The sequence below is a fragment of the Lathyrus oleraceus genome, chromosome 5 (genome assembly GCF_024323335.1).
Source record: "Lathyrus oleraceus cultivar Zhongwan6 chromosome 5, CAAS_Psat_ZW6_1.0, whole genome shotgun sequence".
NCBI lineage: Eukaryota > Viridiplantae > Streptophyta > Magnoliopsida > Fabales > Fabaceae > Lathyrus > Lathyrus oleraceus.
In genome coordinates this window covers 316,565,489-316,590,852 of record NC_066583.1, presented here as the reverse complement: position 1 = coordinate 316,590,852, position 25,364 = coordinate 316,565,489, and the positions used below count along the sequence as shown (strand labels likewise).

At 32.7% G+C, this 25,364-nt stretch overlaps 1 protein-coding gene and 1 pseudogene across 1 annotated transcript; one reads left to right on the top strand and one right to left on the bottom strand.

Annotated features, from left to right (window-relative positions):
- The first annotated feature begins 854 nt into the window (after window positions 1-854).
- On the top strand, window positions 855-2,336 carry LOC127084278 (uncharacterized; annotated as a pseudogene).
- An 18,043-nt stretch (window positions 2,337-20,379) lies between these two features.
- Window positions 20,380-22,817, bottom strand: LOC127084276 (microtubule-destabilizing protein 60). The gene is made up of 7 exons (XM_051024699.1): window positions 22,752-22,817; window positions 22,577-22,636; window positions 21,494-21,535; window positions 21,308-21,406; window positions 21,149-21,208; window positions 20,953-21,047; window positions 20,380-20,729 (listed from the first exon to the last, which is right to left on the bottom strand). The coding sequence occupies exons 1-7, from the start codon at window positions 22,782-22,784 to the stop codon at window positions 20,597-20,599; spliced, it is 522 nt and encodes a 173-aa protein (XP_050880656.1). The 5' UTR covers window positions 22,785-22,817; the 3' UTR covers window positions 20,380-20,596.
- Window positions 22,818-25,364: the final 2,547 nt, after the last annotated feature.

The window sequence follows — 25,364 nt, the reverse complement described above, 5'->3', positions numbered from 1 at the left end:
ACCCATAAAATTTATGCAACATATATAATCAACACATATGAAATTCAATGTACACTTTTTAATCTGATTTTTCACAATTCACTCATCTTGAACTCTACAATTTACTTGAGCATCTGAGTGCTAAGCTTGCATATCCACTCCAAGGCACCATATCAAAGATCAGCACCATCACATTCGGAGTCCATCATTAATCAATCACAATTCAATTCTGATTCCAATACGGAAATATATATATATATATATATATATATATATATATATATATATATATATATATATATATATATATATATATATATATATATATATATATATATATATATATATATATATATATATATAATTGAACATATTACCACCATATGATATTATAATCATTATGTTTTGTGTGGCCTAACACATTTTTCTGCAGGCTTATCTTTGGATCTCTTTTGGACTTTTGATAATCAGCATGGGCATTTGAACGAAGAATTAAATAAACATTGTTCTAAGAGATGGTTGAAATGAAGTGACATTGTTTAATTTTCTTTTCTCTAGGTACTACATTACTTTCTAATCTTATATCTTATTACATTTTTGTTCCTGTTTTAGCATCCAATCCACCTTAGAAAAAGCAGCATACTAGTCCGCATAATAAGGTGACAAAATATTAAAGCTTTTATTTAATATATTTATGAGTAATTAAATACCTTCCTCAATATAATCAGACCAAAAAATTTATTAATTACTAATCACATTGCACAATCAGCAATCCAATTAATATGGTCCATTTATTATTTTGATTATATTGACTAATTAATGTAAGGTTAGGTAGGTTGGTATTTTCAGAGTTTACAAGGGGCCCATAACAATAATTTAGTGTAACACAGTAGTCTTTTTGTTCACATATATGAAACTTCCATTAACTTCTGTACCAGAAATATTCATATAACAATTGCTTGTGTTTTCACTTCCTTAAGTTTCTCTATGGAACTTGATATTGGAGTCACTCATTCAGATTTTACTCTTGGTATTTTTCATATACTAATTTTTTTTTTTCTATTTCTCACTTGCTTTCAAGAATATGCTTGTGTGTTTATTTTTTTTATTTGGTGTTTTTCTACAGATGAGTATTGGTTTGCATCAGATACATCTAGTGGATATCTTGAAGATGCAATAACTGGTTGGGATATTTGGTGTAAGCAACATAATTTACCATCCAAAGAGGACCAATTACTTGAAGGTATATAGTTTTTTAACATCTTTAAAAAAGATTTTCCAATTATTATCGATATCGTATCAGTATTGGTGTCGTGTTCTGACGAGTGCTCGGAGAATTTTTGTAGTTGCATCGCTTTCAATATTGTCTTGCAAGATTTTGGAAATCACTCCTTTGAAAATATTTCTAGTTACTATTATCCCAATGATACACTCGTTTTATTTCTATTTTATTTTTATTAATTCTTCTAACACACTTGTTACGAAAATAATTAATTATATTAAATCCTATAATAAATTAACTTGTACGGCAATGTCACAAGAAATAATTGAAATACGACCATCACACTGACATGCAAATTATTGCTTTACAGACCATAAAAAATCATCATCATCATCACAAAATCATGCAGTCAAACATGATTCACCTCAAAGGAGTTGTTGTACTTCTAAAGAATCACATGAAAATGATGCTTCAATTTCAAGTACACAATTATTTTACTCTTTTAACACCTGAATATTAATTGATTCATCATTTCATGTGTTTTTTTTCTCTCTTTATTAAGTCATTGTTCATCATGTCCTTGTGATGTAACTAGGGCGACACTGGAAGAAAATAGCATATCCATTTGAGTTAGTGAAGCCTGGAGGAGTTGAAGGTGAGACAACAATTAGAGATATAAATCACCAAATGATGATGAATCCATCAAAGCCAATTCCACACCCTGTGGCTATACAAGATTTTGAGACTAATTCATGCATTAATTCAAACCGTAGTTATGGTATTTCAGGAAAAGAAGTTGCAGCACTTACTAGGATTCAAACTAAGGGTAGAGGCTCCATTACCATTATTAGAACAAAAAACTGAACTGAAGTTATTGAATTTGACAAAATCATAATGACATTGTAATATTTTGCAAAATTATGGTGATATTTGTTTGTATGATTGTGTCAAATTTATAGCTAGTTCAAACATGACATATGTTTGATGGTTTTTGTAATATAGTAAGTTTTGATAGTTTATACCATAGATGCATAAATGCAATGAGGAAAAATTAGTCAAATGTGGTTGTTGTATTATAGAAGTTAGTTTGAAATTTCCTACTAGTGATTGAAAATTTTGGTTCTTGGAGTTTTTATTCTTTTGGTTTTGGTCTTTGGAGTTTATAGCAAGATTGAAATGGGCATTTCATATCAATCAGCTACAAGAGATGATGTCAAAGATGCAAATTCAAAGAGTTGTTGAGTAGTCTAATCACTTATCACTTTCTACAATAAAAAACATTAAGCAAGATTTTAAAAGATTTTATAGATTATCATCTCTTTCTTACAATTTGTGACACATTTGCGAAATAAAATTGTTTTAAAATGAATAACTTATTTTAATTTAGAAGGTAAATTAATTACTATTTTTATCATTCTCAATATTTGTAATAGATATTTTGTTAAAAACATCATTCATTTTGTTTCATTTATATGTATTTTTTAATATATGTAAAATGATTAACTATATAACTTATTATGAGATGGAGAGAGTAATTGACCATCAATTTCATATTGAATCAATAAATTTGATATTGCGTAATAGAATTGGATATATTTTGAAATATCCATTATCAATATTCATTATGGATCGATAATAAATGTTTATCGAGTATATAATAAATGTTTACTTTTGAATATAAATAGCTTTGATAACGTAATTCGATCAACGATATCTTCTTTTGCGATTATATAATAGTTATAATTTCTTTTATTTTTGGATAAATAATTAGGGTTCCAATGTTATAAGTAATATAAATAATATTAGGCCTTAGTTTACAATAGTATCTTTAAAGCCCATGCACTTCCCAATTAGCTACTCATAATAATCTTCACAAAATGAGGCATACTCAACAATACCCATAATAATCTCCACAATATGAGTCATACTTAACAATACATAGGATAATATCCGCAATACGAGTTATACTCAATAATCTCCACCTTGGCAAATATCAAATCCCTATAAATATTTTCTGCAAGACGATCACATTTTGGCAACTGGAAAGATACAACTCGTGCTTACAACTAAGAAGCATGTAACAAGTCTAAGCAATGCCTGAACTTGTCACAGATGTATGGCTTGGTCAATATTTAAACTATATTTTCTAAAGTTTGAATTTTTCATGTAATATATGCAATTAACTATCTGATCTTGTGATCCCCACATCAATATGTTTGGTCCTGGCATGATGCACCTGATTGTTTGTCAAATAAATGACATTCTAACTATGATAATACAACCAAACTCCACCTTGTCGAACACTCAATTCTCTCACTAATCGGTAAGTCATAAGGCTTATTTGGTATCTTCACTTGTCTCCATGTACTCTACTTCATTTGTCTACATGGACACTATGGATTGGACCCATGATTTCCAACAAATAAGTCCTCTGGCTAAAGTAAATACATACTCTATCGCAGACCTCATATCATCCTTATCACCAACATAGTCTAATCAACATATCATACAATCTAATAATCACCGTGTTTACTGTTAAACATGATACCATGACTCATTTACCCTTAAAGTACCTGAATATCCACTTGACTACTTTCTAATGACGCTTGACCGATTTAGTCATAAAACTACAAACTTGATTTACAACTTGTGTTAAATTTGGTCTATTACAAACCATAGCATTAATTAAAGAACTAACAAAATTTTCATAAGGAACATTTGACGTATAATCAACTTCTACACTTGTCTTTGGACACTAACCCATTGAGAGATTAAAGTGATTTTCCAATGAAGTACTCGCAACCTTATAATTATTCATGTTAAACTTGTCTAGAACCCATTCAACATAGCTTTTTTTTGAGAGAGTCGTGATTTTCTAGTACTCTTATCCTTATGAATCTCCATATCGAGAATATTTTTAGAAACACCTAAGTATTTCATGTCAAAACTCTTTCCCAACATGATTTTAAGTTCATTTACATCATGTAAATGATTAGCAGCAATCAACATACCATTAACATACAATAACATGAAAATAAAAGAGCCATAATCAAGAGTCTTAACATAAATACAATAGCTACACTCACACCTTATGTAGCCAATTTGAAACATGTATGAATCAAAGCGCCTGTACTAGTTCCTTGGAGACTACTCTAAACCATACAAAGACCTTTTCAATTTATAAACTAGTCTGCCATGTTCTGTGTCACTAAATCCCTTTGCATGCTCCATGTAAATTTGCTCATATAGATTATCGTGAAGAAATGATATATTCACATCCATCTTCTCTAAATGCATGTCTAGGATGGCTACCAAGGTTAACACGGCTCTGGTAGAAGTAATATCCTTCTGCTTTGAGTACCTCTTTGCTACAAGACGAGGCTTAAATGTTTTCCCCTTCTTTTTCTATTACAACTAGTTTTCTCTTGAATACCCACTTACAACCAATGAATTTTGTCCCCTTAGGAAGTTGAACAAGCTTCAATGTATTATTTTTCTCCAATGCCTTCATCTCTTACACTGTTGCATCCATCAACTTATATTTATCCTGTCTAGCTATAGTCTCTCAAAAGGTGAAAGATTCTTCGGAACTAGTAAGAAGTGCACGGCTTCCAAGTCTTTGTACCCATATATTTATGGTTGCTTGGTTGAAAGGTGCTCTCTGTCACATACAAGAATATAATCTTGTACTCTGGCTGAAACTTCAAATATGTAGTCAATTTCAGTATCAACATCTAGTTTCTTTTGTTGTTCAGAAATTACCTGCATATTATTCATTAGTGGTGGATCAACATCCACCTGAACCACCTGTTTGCTAGAAGTTTGTCCTTCAAATGATTACATGTCTGTTACAACTTAATGCTTCAATATTATCTGTTCATCAAAAACAACATCTATGTTGATTACTATCTTCCTTTTAATCAGATCACATAACCTGGACCCCTTTACACCTTTTGCGTAATCAAAGAAGACATGTTTCTTCGACTATGGATCAAGTTTGGATCAATATTCACTTAATATATGCACATAAGTTGGACACCAAAAAATCCTTAAGTTATCAAGATCAATAGGAGTACATGTACAAACCTCCTCAGCAACCTCCATCTTCAATGAAGCTTGTGGTGACATGCACACCATATTAACCGTCTCTGCCATGAAACTTTTTGATGGTGTAGCATTTAACAAGAGACATCTTTCCCTTTTAATTGTCTTTTCCATAACATTTTATCGCGGTGTCTTACGAATTCATAAATGTCTTTGAATACCGTGTTCTCTACAAAACCTCTTAATATTCGAATAATTGTACTATGTCTCATTATCTAACATCAAATACTTGATTTTTCTACTTTTATTATCTACCTCTGCCTTCCAAAACTTTAATTTGGTAAAGAATAAAGATTTTTTCTTTAAGAAATACACCCAAACCTTGCGATATAAATAATTCGTGAAAGTCACAAAATACCTCGAACACCTGATGGAAATATATTTAGTAGACCCCACACATTTGAATGCACAGTTTTAAATTCCCTTTGTTTTTTGCTTTCCAATCTTGAACCAAACACATCATTGTTTCCCATGCACACAATACTTGCACAAATCCATATTGCAACTATGAACACCATTTAATAGATTACTATTATATAATTCTATCATCTCACACTCCATAAGATGATTTAGACGTATATTCCATAGTTTGGTTGCATCACTATCATACTTAATTGATGTAACCTCACCTACAACATTATTCCCTAACAATTTGTAGATGTTACTTGCAATCCCCTTTGCTCTCATCAAAGTCAATGTGCCCTTGCTAACCATCATAATGTATTTATCTCCATCATACTTATAGGAGAAACCGTTTTCCTGTATAGTACTTAGGGAAATCAAGTTCTTCATAAATTCTGGAATATATCTTACATCGTTTAGTGTTTGCACACCACCATCATCCGTGGAAATTTCAATCTGTTCCATTCCAGTGATAGTACATGCTTTATCATCACTTAGATAAACAACCCAAAAATTACCTGATTGGAATATAGTGAACCATTATCAATGCATCATCATATTGAAAGAACAACCAGAGTCAAGAATGCACACATTTGTGCACTTGCTGAATGAAACATGTAGTATATTTGCTTCAGTGCCAGAATCATTGGTTTGAACCATATTTGCAGAATTAGATGAGCCCTGCTTTTTGTTTGGATAGTCCATCTTCCAATGTTCAGTCTGTTTACAACTATAACACTCAAATGTTTTCCAATTCTTGGATTTAGAACTCTTCTTTCCAGAACCTTCATTACCCTTGTTCCACCCATGATCTTGACCCCCTTTCACATGTAGATTGTTGTATTGAGTTCCTTCATCAACATTTTGTCTCCTTTGAGAATGAGATAAAAGTATAGCAGTAATAACATCAAGACTAATAATGTTTTTTTCTGTAGGTAAGAGTAGTCGTCAAGTGGTCATAAGAGCCTAGTAACGAGCATAGTAACATAATAACATTATCTTCATCATCAATCACCACCCTAAGCCTCAATATATCAATGATTATATTGTTTAATACATTGATATGTTGTTTCAAAATGGATCCTTCGTTCATCTTCAGTCTGTATAGTTGCTGCTTCGCAAAAAATTTGTTCATCAGTGTCTTTAAAATATAATGACTCTCTAATTTGTCACTTCCTTCAGTGTCGTCAGGTCAAGGATATGATACATCACCTCATATGAAACACATAGGCAAATCAATCCTAAGGTCTTCTCCTTCATTTCAGCCCAATCAATACTCTCCATGTCGGTCAGTTTTGTCTCACATAGCTCCTTCTATAAATTTTACTGAGCCAATAGATCCTTAACCCTCATTTGCCATAATCTGAAATTACATGTCCCATATAACATTGTCACTTCCAATTTCGCACCAGGGTTAATCGTCATCTGATACCGATTGTTAGAACAAAAAATAATATAGAAGAATAAAGAGAAGCAAAAGTAAAAGATAATTGTCGCATCTCGAAAAATATGATTCCTCGCGATGGTCGCGGAAAAAATAGTTCAAACAGAGTCTCCACCGAACTTTATTTATTCCAAAAAAGGAATAGGAAAATATCGATAAGACCTTTCAAAAATATAATAATGGTCCTCGCAACCATATTCGGGTTCGGGAGTCGATTATGCAACGGGAACCTTTTAGTTTAATTTGTGATTTGAATGTTAGTTGAATGTTATTTGCTTTCTTCGAGTGAATAAAAGATTAGAAATAGAGATGGATGGAAACCTCATAAGGGGGAAATGGAGTTTTTTTATTAGTGTGCTCGCCAAGATCTCGCAATCTCGTGCCTACGTATCCTTATAGTGCAATAAGGAAATCAAAGCATTCGTAGTTCGGGGAACTACGGTTTGTTGGTGTCTTTTAGTGAACAATTGTTTAGATCGCGTTCTAAAGCTAAACGTTGACTTGTTTTACTCTCGGCGGAGGCTTAAGCACTAGTTTGTTATGCGCATTAGAAGGGATTAAACAATGTTCTTTCTAAAAAGATTTTTGATCACATGAGAGTGACAAGTTGAGTTAATATGTTGGATGTTTTTGTTTGATTGGTTTCGATCGCACAGGGGAGAGGAAAAGATAGATTTGATGTGTTAAGATATTTTTGTTGGATGACGATTACTCGGATAGTCGAGTAAGGAAACTCGTATCCTAATAGTCGAGGAGAGGAATCGAAGTCTCTAGACCATCTCCCTTTTTGTCCTTAATTATAAAAGGATTTAATATTAGTTAAGATGTTTTTGAATGGATGACGAATACTCAGATGGTCGAGTAAGGCGACTCGTATCCAAGTATTCAGGAAAGGGAATAGAAGGCTCTAGACCACTTTCTTTTTCATCTAAGTGATTATGAAAATAAGTTTGTGTATGGTTGGTGTTTTTTAGATGAACGATAAATACTCGAATGACTGAGTAAGACAACTCATATTCAAGTATTTAAGGAGAGGAATCGAAGGCTCAAGATCATCTCCCTTTTCGTGTAGTTTATTATGAAAATGTTTTGATTTAATTGAGTTATAAGTTTGTAGAGAAATGACAATTGTTTGACTAACCGAGTAAGAGAACTCGTATTCAAACAATCGAGGAGGAGAGTTGAAGGCTCAAAACCATCTCCTTTTTCATCTCTAAATGAAGTGGTGTTTAATCGTGATTAGGTATCTTAATTTAATTTGAATAAAAATACTCGATGTTGGATTGAATTTGTGTTTGTGGATAAATTAGATTATATTTAGTGTATCAATCATCTACTCGATTAATTAAAAATTAAATAGGTCTCATTGTAAGAAAGCCCAAGAGTAAGCTATGTGAGGTTGATGGCGATGCTAAAAGCGGACGACTTACAAAGGTATGAAAAATGGACTCGATGTTGAATCGAGAATTGTGTGATTCTAATGGTTTAACATGGTTTTGTATTAATGATGAAATTGAATGGAATCGAATTTGTATTATGCGAAGATAGTGAAAAATGACGGTGAAATTGTGATGGTGAATGAAATCGGTTAACTTTTAATTATCAAAATTAATTTATTAGAATTTGATTAAACTGATTAATCAAGTTGATTAAGATTAATTATCAAAATTATTTAATTGAATCAAATAATCTAGTTAATTAAACTTAACTAATCCTAATTAACTAATTGAACAAAATTTAATTAACTAATTCATTATAATTAAGAGAGAAAGAAGTAAGTGATGATGTCGATTAAAATGATTCGGATTGAATTGGTCATAATATGCTCATAAACCAGTTTATACATAACGACAATAGAGTTGAAATGTCGTATGTAGAGAATGAAACGCGGTGAAATTTTCTATTGCTTTATTGAAATTTGGCGGCATATCGACATGAAATCGCCGAATCCGTGGATTTAATCCGATTTAACAACTCAAGAACAAATTAAAGCAATGACACTAAGTACATTATATTTGCAATATTTACACAATGTTACATCAACCCCTAAAATATTTCAATAAAAATATAAACCAAGGGGACCCAATTGAAACTCAACCATTCATATCAACCCATTATCATTTATACGAACAGTGAAGCATGTCAATCACAAATAATATTGGATATAAAACTTATTATTTCAACATCAAGTGGTGTGTCATTGAGCTTCTACCATCTATCAGTGAAAATTTTATAGTTACCTCATTTTTTTTGTGACTGAGAATCAATGCATAAGCCTCAGTTTTCAGCCACGCGAGCAAGAGTCTTAAGGCCTCCTATAACCAAAACGTGATGCGTTCTTTGTTGGATTCGTGTGGTGGCCTGAAAAAAAGACCGCGATGGAAGGTTGTTGTCAATGAATGAAGTTGTAGGTGAGAAGGAGATTTCAACGGAGGAGTTTACAGTGGTGTCCGCCGTTCATGAATCTCGCCCGTGATTGAAAGTTGTAGGTCGATTTTGGGTTGTTCGCGGTGGAGATGTATGGTGAAGTAGACGAAGTGAGTGACAGTGGAGTTTTTCATGGTGATGTTGTTATAAAGGAAGAGGAACGGAGGGAGATCGGAGGTGTTCGGAGGTTGTTTTGGTCGATGAAGAGTGAAGCGATGTGTGAGGAAGATGAGGGTGGCGGTGAGATTCGTTGTTGCGAGAAAAGAGGCCCGTCTGTTGAAGGGTCAGAAGGTGGATTTGAAGCAAGCGGTGTGTTTGATGGTGATGTTGTTGTGGTGGTTCGCGGAGGAGCTTGTAGGAGTGTTGTATGGTGGTTATGTTCTTCCGCGACGGTTGCTTCCAAGGGCGGCGATGTGAACTAAGGTGGAGGTTTGTTCGAAGTTGATGAAGGTTTGGGGAAGAAGAATGGTGGAGTGAGCGATGTTAAGGAAGAAGGATGGGTGCGGATGAAGTTTGGGTCACCAGCGAGATTGAGGGAAGAGGGGTTGCGTTTGTGTGAAGGGAGAAGAAGAGGTCCCTCCTAGTTTTTCTGAGAAAAACTATTAATGAACTTCTTTTTTCTTTTTCGTTTTCTCTTTCCTATTTAACGTGGTCGGTTGTCCTCGCCTCCAATGAGCATGTGAGGCTCTTTTTCTAAGGCCTTGTTTGGATGACCATAACTCGCAAAATCGTTTTTTCTTTTTCTTTCCAATAGCAGCGTGCCACATGGCTCTTGGAGAGCTGGGAGCCAGATTTTTTGAGAAGGATCTGATGTTATGCTGCTTATGTGGGTGGATAATGAGATATCTTATATTTCTTTTTTTATTAACTAATTCAATTATCTAAATTTTAATTTTTGATTGGTTAACAAAAATGTACATGGATCATTAATATGAACCTTTGATTAATCCTGATCTAACGATCACAATTAACTCAAAGAAACACAAATTGTTAGATAATTTAAAATGCCTCTTCTATATGATTTAATTGATTTAAACCAATTAAATCAAATAAAATTGACAACTCTTTTAAAAAAAATATGATAAAAATAAAATAAAGACATGAAAATTCCTATTTAAATTTTCTGAATGTTTTGGCAAAAGAATAAAAATAAAATGACTCAAAAATGAATAAAAGTCATGCGTCAAAGTGCTCGAAAAATTAAACTGAATGCATTAAAATGATCAGTGTGAAATAAACTTATTGGAAAAATATAGCATTTCTTTTAATTCTAGAATAATTTTTGATCGGTTAAAAGGTTCAGGTGGATCAAAATGCGATTGAAAAAGTCGTCGAAAAATATAACGAGCACACCAGGTTAAACTACGCAAACCGTAGATTAACAATACTGACGTCTGCAAGCTTGATTTTGAAACTTTTTACCCGCTGATTTTGCACGTACTTGAGGAATGATTTAACCAATTTGTCTGTATATTCAAGAATTTATTCTGACTGATATTTTAGGTATTATTCATGATGAAATGGATGTCATGTTATACATATGATACAAACTAAAATTAAAATCGAATTTATGAAAATTTTAAAATGCTCGTATAAAATTGGAATATGACAATAATGAACATGATCGATCTTTGTTAACCTAATTTTCACCAACTCTCTTTAGAGACCTAAGATAATTGTCATTCAAAAAATAAAGGACTTAAACGCTTCAATTCTTGAAGATTTCATCAGCTCTCTTTAGAGTAATGAGATAGATTTAAACGAAAATGAATCTACGGAGGAAGCCAAAATATGCTTCTTAAAAGTCTAAAAATAAAAAAGTCACGTGAATGTAACTTTAAAAAGTTTGAGGAAGAGAATTTCAAGCTATAACGTTAATTGATTACCACTGAAAGTATTTAAGAGAACTCTATAAATAGTAAGTGAGATAAGTCTCAATGTTATCCATTCAATAGATATTGTATATCTGGTTACTGCAAAGTCAAAAACACTTTTGAATAGAAAAAATACAAATATTCGAAGCTGTAACCGATTAACCTCAAACGTTAATTTACTACTAAAAGCATTTTAATTCACATGTTAGTTGTAATCGATTAATTAAATGGTGTAATCGATTATAAGTCAAAGTTTTACAATTTTTCTATTACGTAGTTGTACGTTTTAGATCCTGGTTGTTTTGTAACATTTATATAAATACTTGGATGCATTCTTATATCAAAGTAATGCAAATTATCATTCTCACTCTCAATTATCTCTCTCACAATTTTTCTCTTTCACGCTAAACATTTCAATTTTCTCCACAACTATTCAACATTTTTGTGATTCAAAGTTTCATCAGATATTCTATTATCTTGTTATTTTCTTAGTATTTTAAATTAAATTTAAGATTAAAAGTGTAGTTACACTTTTAAATTATTAATTCTTAATGAAATTACTAGCAGGCTGACATAAGATTAATTTTCAATAGATTTTCAACTTGCTTATAGAAATTAGCAAGCATATATTTGTTTATATATTTCTAATGCATTTTTGTCTTTTCCAATGCCGAATCACCGAAAATATGCAGGAGAATTATTTATGCGGAATATCCTGTAGTTAGAATTGATACCCCAGTCACTATCATGAAACATCCTCTACTGTGTTTGATTTAATAAATTTTTGCCAAACCCTAACACATAGCAATAACCTTAACATGCATGTAACTTTCTCAACAGAGACACAATACATAATTGAAATGAACACAAATGTAATTCTAGCAAGGATTTCGAGAACCTTGCCTCTTTTCCGTTTAACCACTCATAAGCTTTTAGGATATCTCTCTAACATGTGCTTTCTTATTTTATATTCACACCTCCCATACTGTGCCATAACTGCTTCAAAGTGACATTATTATAAATAATATTTTATAACAAAGTTTTTATTTCAGTCAATTAAAATCAAAGTCAAATGTCTTTAGAGCACAACTTTTTTATTTTATTTTCAAATTAAATTTATTTTCTCAATTTTTTTGTTAAACCGAAAGGAAGGGTTTGGACTTCGATTTTTAATTTCTGCAATTTCGTGTTTTATTTATAACTAAAGTATTGTTATTATTATAAATCATCTATTCTCTATGTCGTACAAATGAATGAAAATAAAGTTTAAAGTTATTCGATTCACACTTCCTGGAATTTTATATTTTATTTACAATTGAATGACGTTCTTATTTTATTTAATTTTTAAATTATAATATAAATCATTGTTCTGGGTGTTTGCTACCAATCGAGTTTTAACTCCAAACAATATTTTATTACAACATTAGAATTTTAAGTCTCATTCACTTTTCCACTTTTCATAAAAATTTTGCGCCCTAGCGAACGAACGAAATGTTGAATTGTAATTCCTTGTGTCGAAGCAGGTTGCTCGACAGAGTAAGGAAGTGTCGAACCACCTATGCTTATTTTAGTAGTATTAGTTATTTTGGGCTTTTATAGTTTTGGGCTTCTATAGTTTTGGGTCTTGGCTTGAGGTCCAAGTTAACCTAAATCTATAAATAGAGGGAGTAACCCTTATTTATGTAATATAAGTGAATAGAGTATTCACAACCCATTGTATTCACAGTATTTTGCAATTGTAAAGTGAATAACAAGTTTTTCACAGTTTGTGGGCAGAATTTTATTACTCTTCTCTTTCATCGTTCTATACACTCTCTCTTTCTCCATTGTTCTTCTCTTTTCATTGATATTGTATGGGTAATAACAATCTTTCTCCATAGATTTTGGGGGATTTCCAACACGAAACACCATCCTTCATCTTTTCCACCTAATGAACGAACGAAACACCATTATTTAACTTCTCCACATAACAAATGAAACATCATTATTCATCTTCTCCGAGTCAAACGAAGTAAACAAAGGAGGAAGAAAGTTCGAATAAGGAAGCTCGTACCTCAAACCAACACATTTTTTTGACTCTCTCATCACGTTTTCGGTATGTAAAACTTTCTCCATGATTGTACCAATAATGTTGTTGTTGTTGTTGTTATTTTTGAGACTTATGGTATAATGTTGTGTTGTTTTTGTAATATTTGTAGTTGTTGTGTTGAGGTTGAATGTTTAGTGTCATTGTTGTTTTATTGAGATGAAATGTTCATTTTTATTGATTGTGTAGGATTTTAATTTTATTTTCAGAAGGTATGTGATTATGAATCGTAGTTGGATGAAAGACAATAGATTAAAAAAAAGTATGAGAATGTAGTGATTCAATTTCTTGAATTCGCGAAAACAAATTTTTTCTAATAATAATGAGATTGTTTATTGTCCTTGTAAAAAATGTCGGAATACGCAAAAACTTCCAAAGAAAGATATATTCAATCATTTAGGTTGTGATGGAATTATTCAAAATTATACCAAAAGGGTATGACATGATGAAGCGACAAAAAAAAGATACGTGTCACATAGAATAGAAGTTGATGAAGATATGAATGATAACCTGGAAGACATGATCTTGTGATATTGGAATAGATTCTTTTAAGAAAGCTCATGTTTATGATACCTTAGAAAGTGATATGGAAGAGTTGTTATTTTCGAGATGCAAAAATTTTACAAGATTATTAGTTGTATTAAAACATCATGCAAAAAGTGGATGGACACATAAAACTTTCACTGAATTGCTTAAATTGTTGCAAGAAATGCTTCCATAAGGTGACAGGTTGTCGAATCCTAGTTATAAGGCCAATAAGATATTGTGTCTAATGAGTTTCGATTATGTCAAAATACATGCATGTTTTAATATTGCCATATTATACATGAAAGAGTATGAAAACTTGAAAGAGTGTCCAAGGTGTGGGGAGTCATGCAACAAGCTGAAGGACAATTGTGTTGAAGATGATGATGATGTATCCAAAAAGAGTGTTCATGCCACGGTGGTGTAGTACCTACCAATAATTCAAAGGTTCAAGAGACTGTTTGCTAATGTAAATGACACAAAGAATAATATATGACATGCTAATGAAAGAGTATGTGATGGAAAAATTCGTCATGTAGTTGATTAATTGTAAGAAAGAAAATTGATTAACTGTATCCGAATTTTTCCCTTGAACCAAAGAACATAAGGTTTTGACTTGCCACCGACAGAATGAACCCGTTTAGTAATATGAGTTTTAACAAATAATAATAGTATGTTGTCTATCATAGTAAGAAGTCGTCGTATTGTTATTACCACTACAATCCAAACAAATCAACCTTTTTTAATTTCACAACAAACCACTAAATCAACATAGTCCGATACTCAACCATGTCTATGTTATAAACCAATCAAGCAGTACACACACAATTTAGTTATGCAATTAAAAATGGTACTAACAGTGCAATCAAAGTGCAGTAGCAGAGAATTAGTGATTTTATTGATGGGAAATGGCTAAGCCAATTGCAAGAGGAATACAAATAAAACTTAACAGAAAAGCATAGAAGCTTCCAGAGAGGAGAGAGAGTCAGGATATCAATCCACTAAATTCTTCTCACCCTATCATTGCCACTCATTGTGGTACTTAATCAAATTCTGCAGTGTATTTTCTGTTAGGGAATTTAGTCCTCAATCCATGTTTAGGCTCCTCAAAATGTGGATCATGTGCCACGTGTTCTTCTCCATCATTTACTGTGGTAATTTCTTTGTCCTTATTCATAACATTACTCCCCCCTTTAAAATTAACCTTGTCCTCAAGGTTAAAGTTTGGATAGTTATGGGAAAATTCCCTCCAATTTTCCCATGTAGCTTCAGAGATAGGCAAGTTAGACCATTTAATCAAGACTTGAGGCACTTCAATGCCATTCTGCAATAGAACTCTAGAATCCACTACTACCTCAGGTTGTAAAAAAGGACCAGTTTCAATAGTGAGTAATGGTAGAGGCAAATATTGAGTATGATGTTCTCCTTTACACAACTTCAAATTAACAACATGAAACACAGGGTGGATTTTCGCAGAAGGTGGAAGTAAAACTTTATAAGCTACAATACCAATTTTCTGAATGATAGGGAATGGTCCAAAGTATCGAAGTCCCAACTTTTGGTTCTGGTGTAAGGCCAATGAATGTTGTCTGTAGGGTTGGAGTTTGACCAACACCATATCCCCTAATTGAAACTCAACAAATCTTCGCTTAGCATCCGCATACTTCTTCATAACCTGTTGAGCTCGGTGCAAGTTAGCTTTGAGAAGTTGTAAGGTGTTATCCCTCTCAGTGAGCAGCGTTTGCAAGGCCGGTGGATCAGCTACAGCAATATCGTATTTGAGAAGAATCGGAGGCTCCCTACCATAAACTACTTTAAAGGGCATCATGCCAATACTACACTGGTAGGAAGAGTTATACCAAAACTCGGCCCAATCTAGTAGTTTAGACCATTTCTGAGGAACCTGACCAGCAAAACATCATAAATACATCTCAACACATTTATTAACCGCTTCAGTTTGACCGTCCGATTGTGGATGGTAGGCTGAACTCATGGCTAAAGTAGTCTCACTTAGCTTGAAAAGTTGCTTCCAAAAAGAACTTGTAAAAACTTTGTCACGATCCGACACTATACTCTTTGGAAAACCATGGAGTTTCACCACATTGTGCAAGAATGCTTCAGCTACTTTCACACTAGTGAAGTCAGATTTGAGAGTAGTAAAATGGCTATACTTTGAAAGTCTGTCCATAACGACCATGATAACCGTGAATCCATTGGATGGTGGCAACCCGGTAATAAAGTCCATGGATACATCATCCCAAATTTGTGATGGAATAGGCAAGGGTTGCAGTAGGCTGGCTGGGGCAACAGTAGAGTATTTAGCTTGTTGACATATTAGACATTGAGAGACAAACAAGCGAATATCTCGAGACATTGAGGGCCATGTGAACTGAGAAGCAATTCTTGCTTTGGTGCGTGCAATTCCAGCATGTCCTCCTAACATAAATGAATGGAACTCTTGCAAAATTGACTGAATAATGCTAGGCACATTAGGCACTATTATTCTGTCCTTCCAATATAAAATGTCTTGTCTCACTTGATACAAAGGGTCTTGGCAAGTTCCCTGCAAACATTGCAATTTAATCTGAGATAGAGAGGGATCAGCATTGACTGCAGTGATGATAAGTGATAACAGAGGATTGACAGGTCCCGACAAAGCCATACAAAAGGACCGAGACAAGGCATCAGCAACTACATTGTCCTTGACTGGTTTATATTCGATAGTGAAGTCATATCCTAGAAACTTATGCAGCCATTTTTGTTGCTCCGGGGTTTGTATCGTTTGGTCGGTTAAGGCCTTTAAGCTTTGTTGATCTGTGCGGATGATAAATTTATGACCCGATATGTAATGTCTGAACTTAGCCATAGCCTCAGTAACGACGTAAAGTTCTCTAACATATGCAGACTTGTGTTGCATCGAGCTGTTGAGATTTTTAGAGAAATAAGCAATTGGATGCTTGTCCTGACTCAGAATTGCACCAATGCCAGTACCCGATGCATCAGTCTCTAAAATGAAGGGTTTAGAGAAATCCGGAAGTGCCAAAACAAGAGCAACGGTGATGGCCTTCTGTAAAGCTAGAAATGCCTCAGTTGCAAGTTGGTTCCATACAAATGCATCTTTCTTCAACAATGTTGTCAAGGGTGCAGCAATGGTAGCATAATTTCGAATAAATCTGCGGTAATAATCTGAGAGACCCAAAAAACCTCGTAAGTGTTTGAGAGTTCTAGGCAATGGCCAATCCAATACAGCTTGTACTTTGGATTTGTCCATTTGTACACCCTGGTGAGAAACCGTATGACCTAGATAATCCACTTCACTGAATCCAAAACAACATTTGGACATTTTTGCAAATAGAGAATGTTGGCGTAGGAGCTGCAACACTTCAGTCAAGTGAGATAAATGAGCTGACCACGTCGGACTGTATATAAGAATATCATCAAAGAATACCAATCCGGACTTTCGGAGTTGAGCCTGGAATACATGATTCATTAAGCTTTGGAAGGATGCAGGGGCATTCGAAAGGCCAAAGGGCATGACCAACCATTCATAAAGGCCTTGATGTGTTCGGAAGGCAGTTTTATGTCGCTCTTCAGGCTTGACCAGTATTTGGTGGTACCCGGATCTAAGGTCTAACTTAGAAACATATTGCGCACCAAAGAGTTCATCTAAAAGTTCATCCACAGTTGGGATAGGAAAATTTTCCTTAATAGTGATAGAGTTTAAAGTGCGATAGTCAGTGCAAAATCTCCAGGAGCCATCTTTCTTCTTAACTAATAACACAGGGGAAGAGAAAGGACTGTAGCTAGGTTGTATATTACCTTGGTCAAGCATCTCTTTCACCATGAGTTCAATTTGTTCTTTTTGACTATGGGGGTATCGATATGGTTTCACTTTCACTGGATTGCTACCTGTCGCCAATGGGATAGCATGATCTTGGAACCTAGTTGGAGGAAGACTTTTTGGTTCAGCAAACACATCAACAAATGCTTTTATATAACTTCAATGTCAGGGTGTGGATCAGCGTTGACAGTGTTATCCTTAGGTACAATCTTGTCAAACTGAAGGTAAAAAGCAACATCAATAGCATGAGTATGTTGTAATCTCCTGATGTGATGGAACTGTGTCGGTCTTGGACCCTTAGATTTCTCACCATAAAGTGTAATAAAGCTATCCTTGACATAAAATTTTAAAGACAGAGCATTGTAATCAGCAATATGTGGTCCTAAGGTTTTTAACCACGGGACTCCCAGCACCAAATCAGCTCCAGATATAGGTAATAAGTAAACAGGGATATGTAATGTGTTACCTTGAATAGCTATAGGTAAGTCTTCAATGTAACCCATCGTAGTCAAGGAATTCCCATTTCCAACCATAACTTGAAATTGTGTATTAGCTTGGACTGGCAATTGCAAGGATTGAGCAATCCTTGGTTGTAAAAAATTATCAGAGCTGCCACTATCCAATAAAATTGTAACTGCAATGCCTTGAATCTGACCTTGAAAGCGCATTGTGCCCATACCATGAAAGTCATTCAATGCATTAAGTGACAAGTGATGCTCAGAATCTCCAATTGTTGGTGGGTCATGTAAAGTGGTGGCAAGGGGATCTGGTGGTGGGTCATTGTCATCCTCCTCCATTTGTAATAAGAAGTAATGACGGTTTGGACATTTGTGGGTAATGGAAAATTTCTCATCGCAGTAATAACAAAGCCCTTTTTCGCGGCAGATTTGCATCTCGGCACGAGTAATGTTGCTTTTGAAATTTGGGTTGTTTGGTTTAGGGTTAGGAAGTAATAGTGGATTTGTGGGGTTTCGAGGTGTGAAATTCGGGCCAGGGAAATGGTACGGCTTGTTGACGGTGGAATTGTTAGGTTTTGGTGGTGGTGTAGGGCAGTATTTGTCTTCGAAGATTCTGGCCAAGGCGTAGGCGCGAGACAACGATGACGGTGTTTGAGCAATCACGTCACGCTTGATATCCGATTTAAGACCACTTATGAAACAATCAAGGGTGGCTTCAGGACTCAAACCTTGTGCTCTGTTAGCTAATGCAGTGAAAGCAGTGTAAAATTCAGAGACAGTGGTGGTTTGTGTGAGTTTGAATAGAGTGGGTCGTGGGGATTCATACGGAGATGGGCCGAACTCCATTTCCAAGGCCCGTGTAAACATGGCCCAAGACTGAAACGGCTCATTTCGAGAAATCATTTGGAACCAAGGCACAACGTCTTTTTCCATGTGCACGGCGGCAATGGTAAGACGGTGGTTATCCGGTGTAGCATAAAATTCAAAGAATTGTTCAGCCTTAAAGATCCAATTCATTACCTCAGATCCATCAAAACGAGGAAATTCGAGTTTGATGTTGCGCATCTTAAACGGTTGAATCGTTGGAGTTAGGGTCGCTTTGTTAGAAGAGTTTTGCGTCACATGAAGGGAGCTAAGATGATTTTCAACCCGTTCAAATCTAGCTTGATCCAGGTGACGAGATTGCATATATTCGTTGTGATGGCGGTCTGAATCTTCAAGAAACTCCTAAAACGTTTTGTGCATATCAGTGATGGAGTTCTCCATACTCTTCATGCGTGTATTCTCAGTCATTGAAGAGCTCAATGGAAGCACCAAATGTTATAAACCAATCAAGCAGTACACACACAATTTAGTTATGCAATTAAAAATGGTACTAACAGTGCAATCAAAGTGCAGTAGCAGAGAATTAGTGATTTTATTGATGGGAAATGGCTAAGTCAATTGCAAGAGGAATACAAATAAAACTTAACAGAAAAGCATAGAAGCTTCTAGAGAGGAGAGAGAGTTAGGATACCAATCCACTAAATTCTTCTCACCCTATCATTTTCACTCATTGTGGTACTTAATCAAATTCTGCAGTGTATTTTCTGTTAGAGAATTTAGTCCTCAATCCACGTCTAGGCTCCTCAAAATGTGGATCATGTGCCACGTGTTCTTCTCCATCATTTACTGTGGTAATTTCTTTGTCCTTATTCATAACAGTCTATGTGATCATCTTTTTATATTATGTGATATAACTATGCATTTGCGAATATCATCGTATTGACTATCACTATATAAATGTTTGAGCAAGACTCGATGAATTGGTAGGAAAATAAGCCTAGTTCTTTGGCTACCAACTTCAATTCTTTGTATTCATCCGGGTTTCAATGCATCCCTTTCAATTTTTGTACTATACAATTTTTATTAATATATAGTTTTTTGGTCTTATCAAAAAGTAAATTCTATTCTTCTTTTATTCCAATTAGCACAGGGCATGCTATTAAAAGATCCTTAATCAAAGTAAAAAAAGAAAGAAAAAAACGATTCATCTTTATTATTTGTGAGAAAGAATACATGATAAGAAAAACCTGGCCATCTAATTCAGTGGATCTAGGCTATAGTACAAAAACTCTCAAGTTTTCTCTCTATGATTTGGATAGTGTACAAAATGCATGCATGAAATTAATACAAGAACTATATATGGTACATTTTACAGTCTCCTTCACTTCACACAACCATATAAAAAGCTTCTATTTGATAGGATTGTTAAGAGCTTGATGACCATGTTGGTGCATGTTGTAGAATCCATTGCCAGAGCTGCAACTCCAGCACTTGCTACTCAGCATATGGATGCATGATTCTCTTTGAACTGTTTTGCTTGATCTGCAACTCAATTTTTCATGACAATATTTTATTAAAATTATTATAATAATGATTACTATTTTTTTTTATAAAAAAACTACATTTTAAGAATAATTTATATATAGAAGTACAAGAATAATTTATATATATATATATATATATATATATATATATATATATATATATATATATATATATATATATATATATATTAAGGATAATTTTGGTTATCATTTTTATTTACCTTTGTGGTGAAAATGGCTTATCAAAATAAGGCATTAATTGAGCTCTTGGAACCATTTCCTTCCTTAGCAAACGTATTTCTTCCTCTTCAATAATCTATTGCATGTATTGAATCAATTAGTCTCTCTAAAATATTTATCTCATTCTTATAATAATTAATAGCATTAAGAATATCTTCATTATTATGTGCCTAATACCTTCATCAACTTCTCCTCTTGTCTCTTTTGCAATTCCATAAGATACAATTTAGTTGTCACCTAACCAAAACCATATTCATCATTAAGTAAAAATATTAATGCTAACTTCACCATTGATCATCCACTATATCTATATATCTATATATTTATATATCTTACTCCATAGTTGAATATTGCACGTTTGACAGCTCTTTCTTGTGTGTGGAGTTTGAATTCTTGTGGTTTAGTATTTTCTTTGGTAGGAGATTTTCTTGAAGCCTAAAACAAACACAAAATTTCTTCACCAAAAATTTCAAAAATGAAATTGATATTACTAAATAGTATATATACAAAATAATTCTTTACCTTAGTCTTGTCATTAAACCTTTCTTTGAGTACATCTTTTGCCTATGAAAAAAATTTCAATTATGTTTTTTTAGTTGGCAATCATGATTCATGTATAATAAAGTGGTAGATTTTTTAATATAACCAATTATGGATACATAGAAAGGAGGGTTAGTGTATTATTATAATATTATTGTTAAAACAAGTAAGAGGCAAAAAGTGGTCATGTGATCATTATGGGGTCCATAATGTTATTGATTATGCACTTGATTAAAAGAATAATGGTCCAATATATCATGTTTAGCCAACTTAAAGAAATAATTTAGTGAAAAATCAAGTTTGGATGCATTTAACAACTACATAAAGTAGGACATACCAATACTATCCTTTTTCTAAAACTATGAAAATAGGAATTTTTCTTTCTATTTATAGAAGTAAATCATCACTTAGAGAGAATGTAAAATGGGAAAACTACAATAATTATAAATTTGGAGTATATAGTAAGACTTAGAGGGCCATGCTTATGAAACTTTTGATGTCAAACTCCAAAATATTACTTTTGTAAATGATAATTTTTTTCCTAGAAAAATATCTTATATATTGATTGTAGCTAGCATAATACTTTTAACAAATTTTAAAGAGATATATGTAGGTTAGTCGATTATTATTATTTAAAGAAATGATGATAAATAGAAAAGTTGCATGGATAAACTAGTTAGGTGGAATGAGTTAGACAACTTTTGAAAAGGTAAAATGGTTTAGTCATGCTTTTGACATATCACATATGTCATATTATGCATGCATTTCTAAAATAGGTTTTTGTATATGTAAATTATGATTTCACAAGTATATGTAATTAGAAACACCATCAAGTCAAGTATGCAAGAAGTGTTGTTGCTTAAAAACACCTTCAAGTAATCCCATTTCATTCACTTTCACTAAGGATGCTATTGTTGAGAGTTTCATAACTTTTAACCATACGATATTTAGTTCAAAATATTGTAAAATAGTAGTGATATTTAATACAAAATAATGTAAAATAGCGGTTATCGTAGTATTTGAGATTATGTGTGACGGTATAAAAAAATTAGATATCTATCTCACCGTTCCCTTAGAATCAGTACTACTCCATTGAGAAGAAGAAGGTGAAGTGTTCTTGACAAACTTTTCGCCATGGAAAATTAAGGAAAATGGAAGAAAAAAATGAAATAATTAGGACTAATTAACTAAGAGGAAGTAGAACAAAACAAGATTAAAAAATACTTAAGCACTCTCCAACCTTATAAGAAGATTTAGTGTTTTGTCTCTCCATGTTTAAGTGGAATTAATGTGTAAGTATGTAACCGTTATTGAATTGAATGGACTATATATAGAGTGATTAAAGATGAAGTTTGGAGGTTGGTAACTGTCTGAAAAATTTTAATTTAATTAAAATTCTGTTGCTACATCACCAACATGCTCTAGGATTTGCATGCTATCTTACACCAAACTTTCTGATTAAATTTCCTTCTCAATCATATATATGTCAATCCTTATTATGTTCCTTCAAATTTCCACTTGGCTTAAGTAAAGGATAATCACTAGTTCACATTAATTAATCCAAAGTTTACACTTGCATGTTGTATTGGAACTTTGTATAACACTAATGTTGTAACTTGTAAGTGTGACTTTAAGTAATAATGAGTAAAACTACTCTTGGATCTTTATCCTAAAAAGTGGAAACTTAATATTAAATTAAATATAGAAATTTTCATTTTTATTTAATGTGTGATAAGTTTGAAGAACATTATACATTTAACATAATCAATGTAGCAATGTATATCCTTTTTTTGTGTTATAATACATTTAAGTGAGTTATGTTCTGAAACTCACAAGAGTTAAGGAAACGTTTATCTCTCAAAAATTTGACTCCAAATGCAAGCATCATTGTTTGCTTAACATATACATATAATAAAGAAGGAAATTTCATGCAAATTCTGTTGTTAATTGAGTGTAACTTACTTAACACATATTGATCTCTGATTACTATGTCTTTTATTTTGGTTACTAGAATTAACTACATCTCATTCTTACATGTTACATATCACACAGTCTATTTTACCCTATATAAGAAAAAACAATTGTTGCTCTTAAGTTAAAACATCTCCTAAAAAGATCAATGTCTTCATTGGCTAATTTATTGCATTTTCACCTCAATACATGTTATAGAGTATAGACTTAGGACCAGTCTGCATTTGTTAATTGAAATTTATTTACTTAAGCACTTATGAGACAATTTGAGAAAATAGCTTATTTTCATAAATTTCTTTAGAGTAGGTTACAAAAATTGTTATAGATTATATGCAATCCGTTTTCTTATTTTTCATTAGTCTTATTTGTTTCGGGTCGATGGTACGCAGAATGACGTATAGGTCCAATTACTAGTCTAAAGGCATATCTACGAAAGGGCTCAAGTGTCCGGTGCATTTGCAACTATATTTGGACCCATATTCAATCAACGGCTATCCAAAGTTAGATATGATCTTAAAGATCTCCACGTTCCACGCTAGAATCTCCGCGTTCCACGCTAGAAAACACGGGATGGTTCCAACCGTATCCATATATAATGTATAGACAGTTTTGCAGATGCGTTTTTTATATCCATAACTTGCTTTATTATTTTAATTATCTTGAATTGACTTTGTTGTTGGAGTACTAATTTACCGTTCACTCTTCCCGTTCTGCAGAGTCAGAAAGCATTCTCCACCGCACGAGTTGGCTTCAAAATCTCATATTCTATCATTTCTGATTCCTTGAACATTAACTCTAGGATAGTTGTTTTGAATCACTTTCATTACCATACTAAGAATACAGTATTAGAATGTTTTTGAATTAGAAAAATAAAAGATGATGAAAAGGTTGTTAATAGCATGCTTTCAAAGGTTTCTTGTTGAAGCAGTCAAACCAACCAAAGAACATCACCCTCCAAGGACTGCCTCAGTTTCACATCACTGTTTTTGACACTGTCATCAACTATATTATGTATTGTTCACACCAAGTAAATGCTTTTATTATTATTATTATTATCTCACTTATACATTAATCCAGTATTGTATTTTTAGCTTAATTATAGGCAAGTTCATTGAATGCATAGTAGCAAAAATTAGTACTTCTTAAAAGTTTCAAGTGACAAAACGACAATATCAATTAATGTGGTAGATGGCTAACGCCTTGATAACTTGTGTTATACATTAATATTTCTTAATCAGTTAGTTAATCCTCTTATCACTCAGATCTAATATTTGACAATATGTCAATTCAACTTCATTTTGTCTTTAAGAAATTTATTTTTCATATTCAATTCACAAATATTCTTTCAACAATACCATCATCATGTATCAATATTGTGTAACACAAATTGCATTACCACTCTTTTCAATTCCATTTATACTTTCTAATGTTCTAAATTAGTTAAAATAGTCTCAAATTATATTCAATACCGACACTTATATATATATATATATATATATATATATATATATATATATATATATATATATATATATATATATATATATATATATATATATATATATATATATATATATATATATTATATATATATATATATATATATATATATATATATATATATATATATATATATATATATATATATATATATATTATATATATATATATATATATATATATATATTGTATTTATAGTATCAGACATTTGCATCAACATTTGAGATTACGTTTTATTTATTATTGATATAGTCGTGTCAGTGTCAGGATCGTGTTTGGGGTATCCGTGCATTATAGTTTGAGAATCAAGACATCTCAATCTAACTAGACGTTTTCTTTAAAGAATAAAGTCATGAGAATTCTAACACCTAAAATATATAAT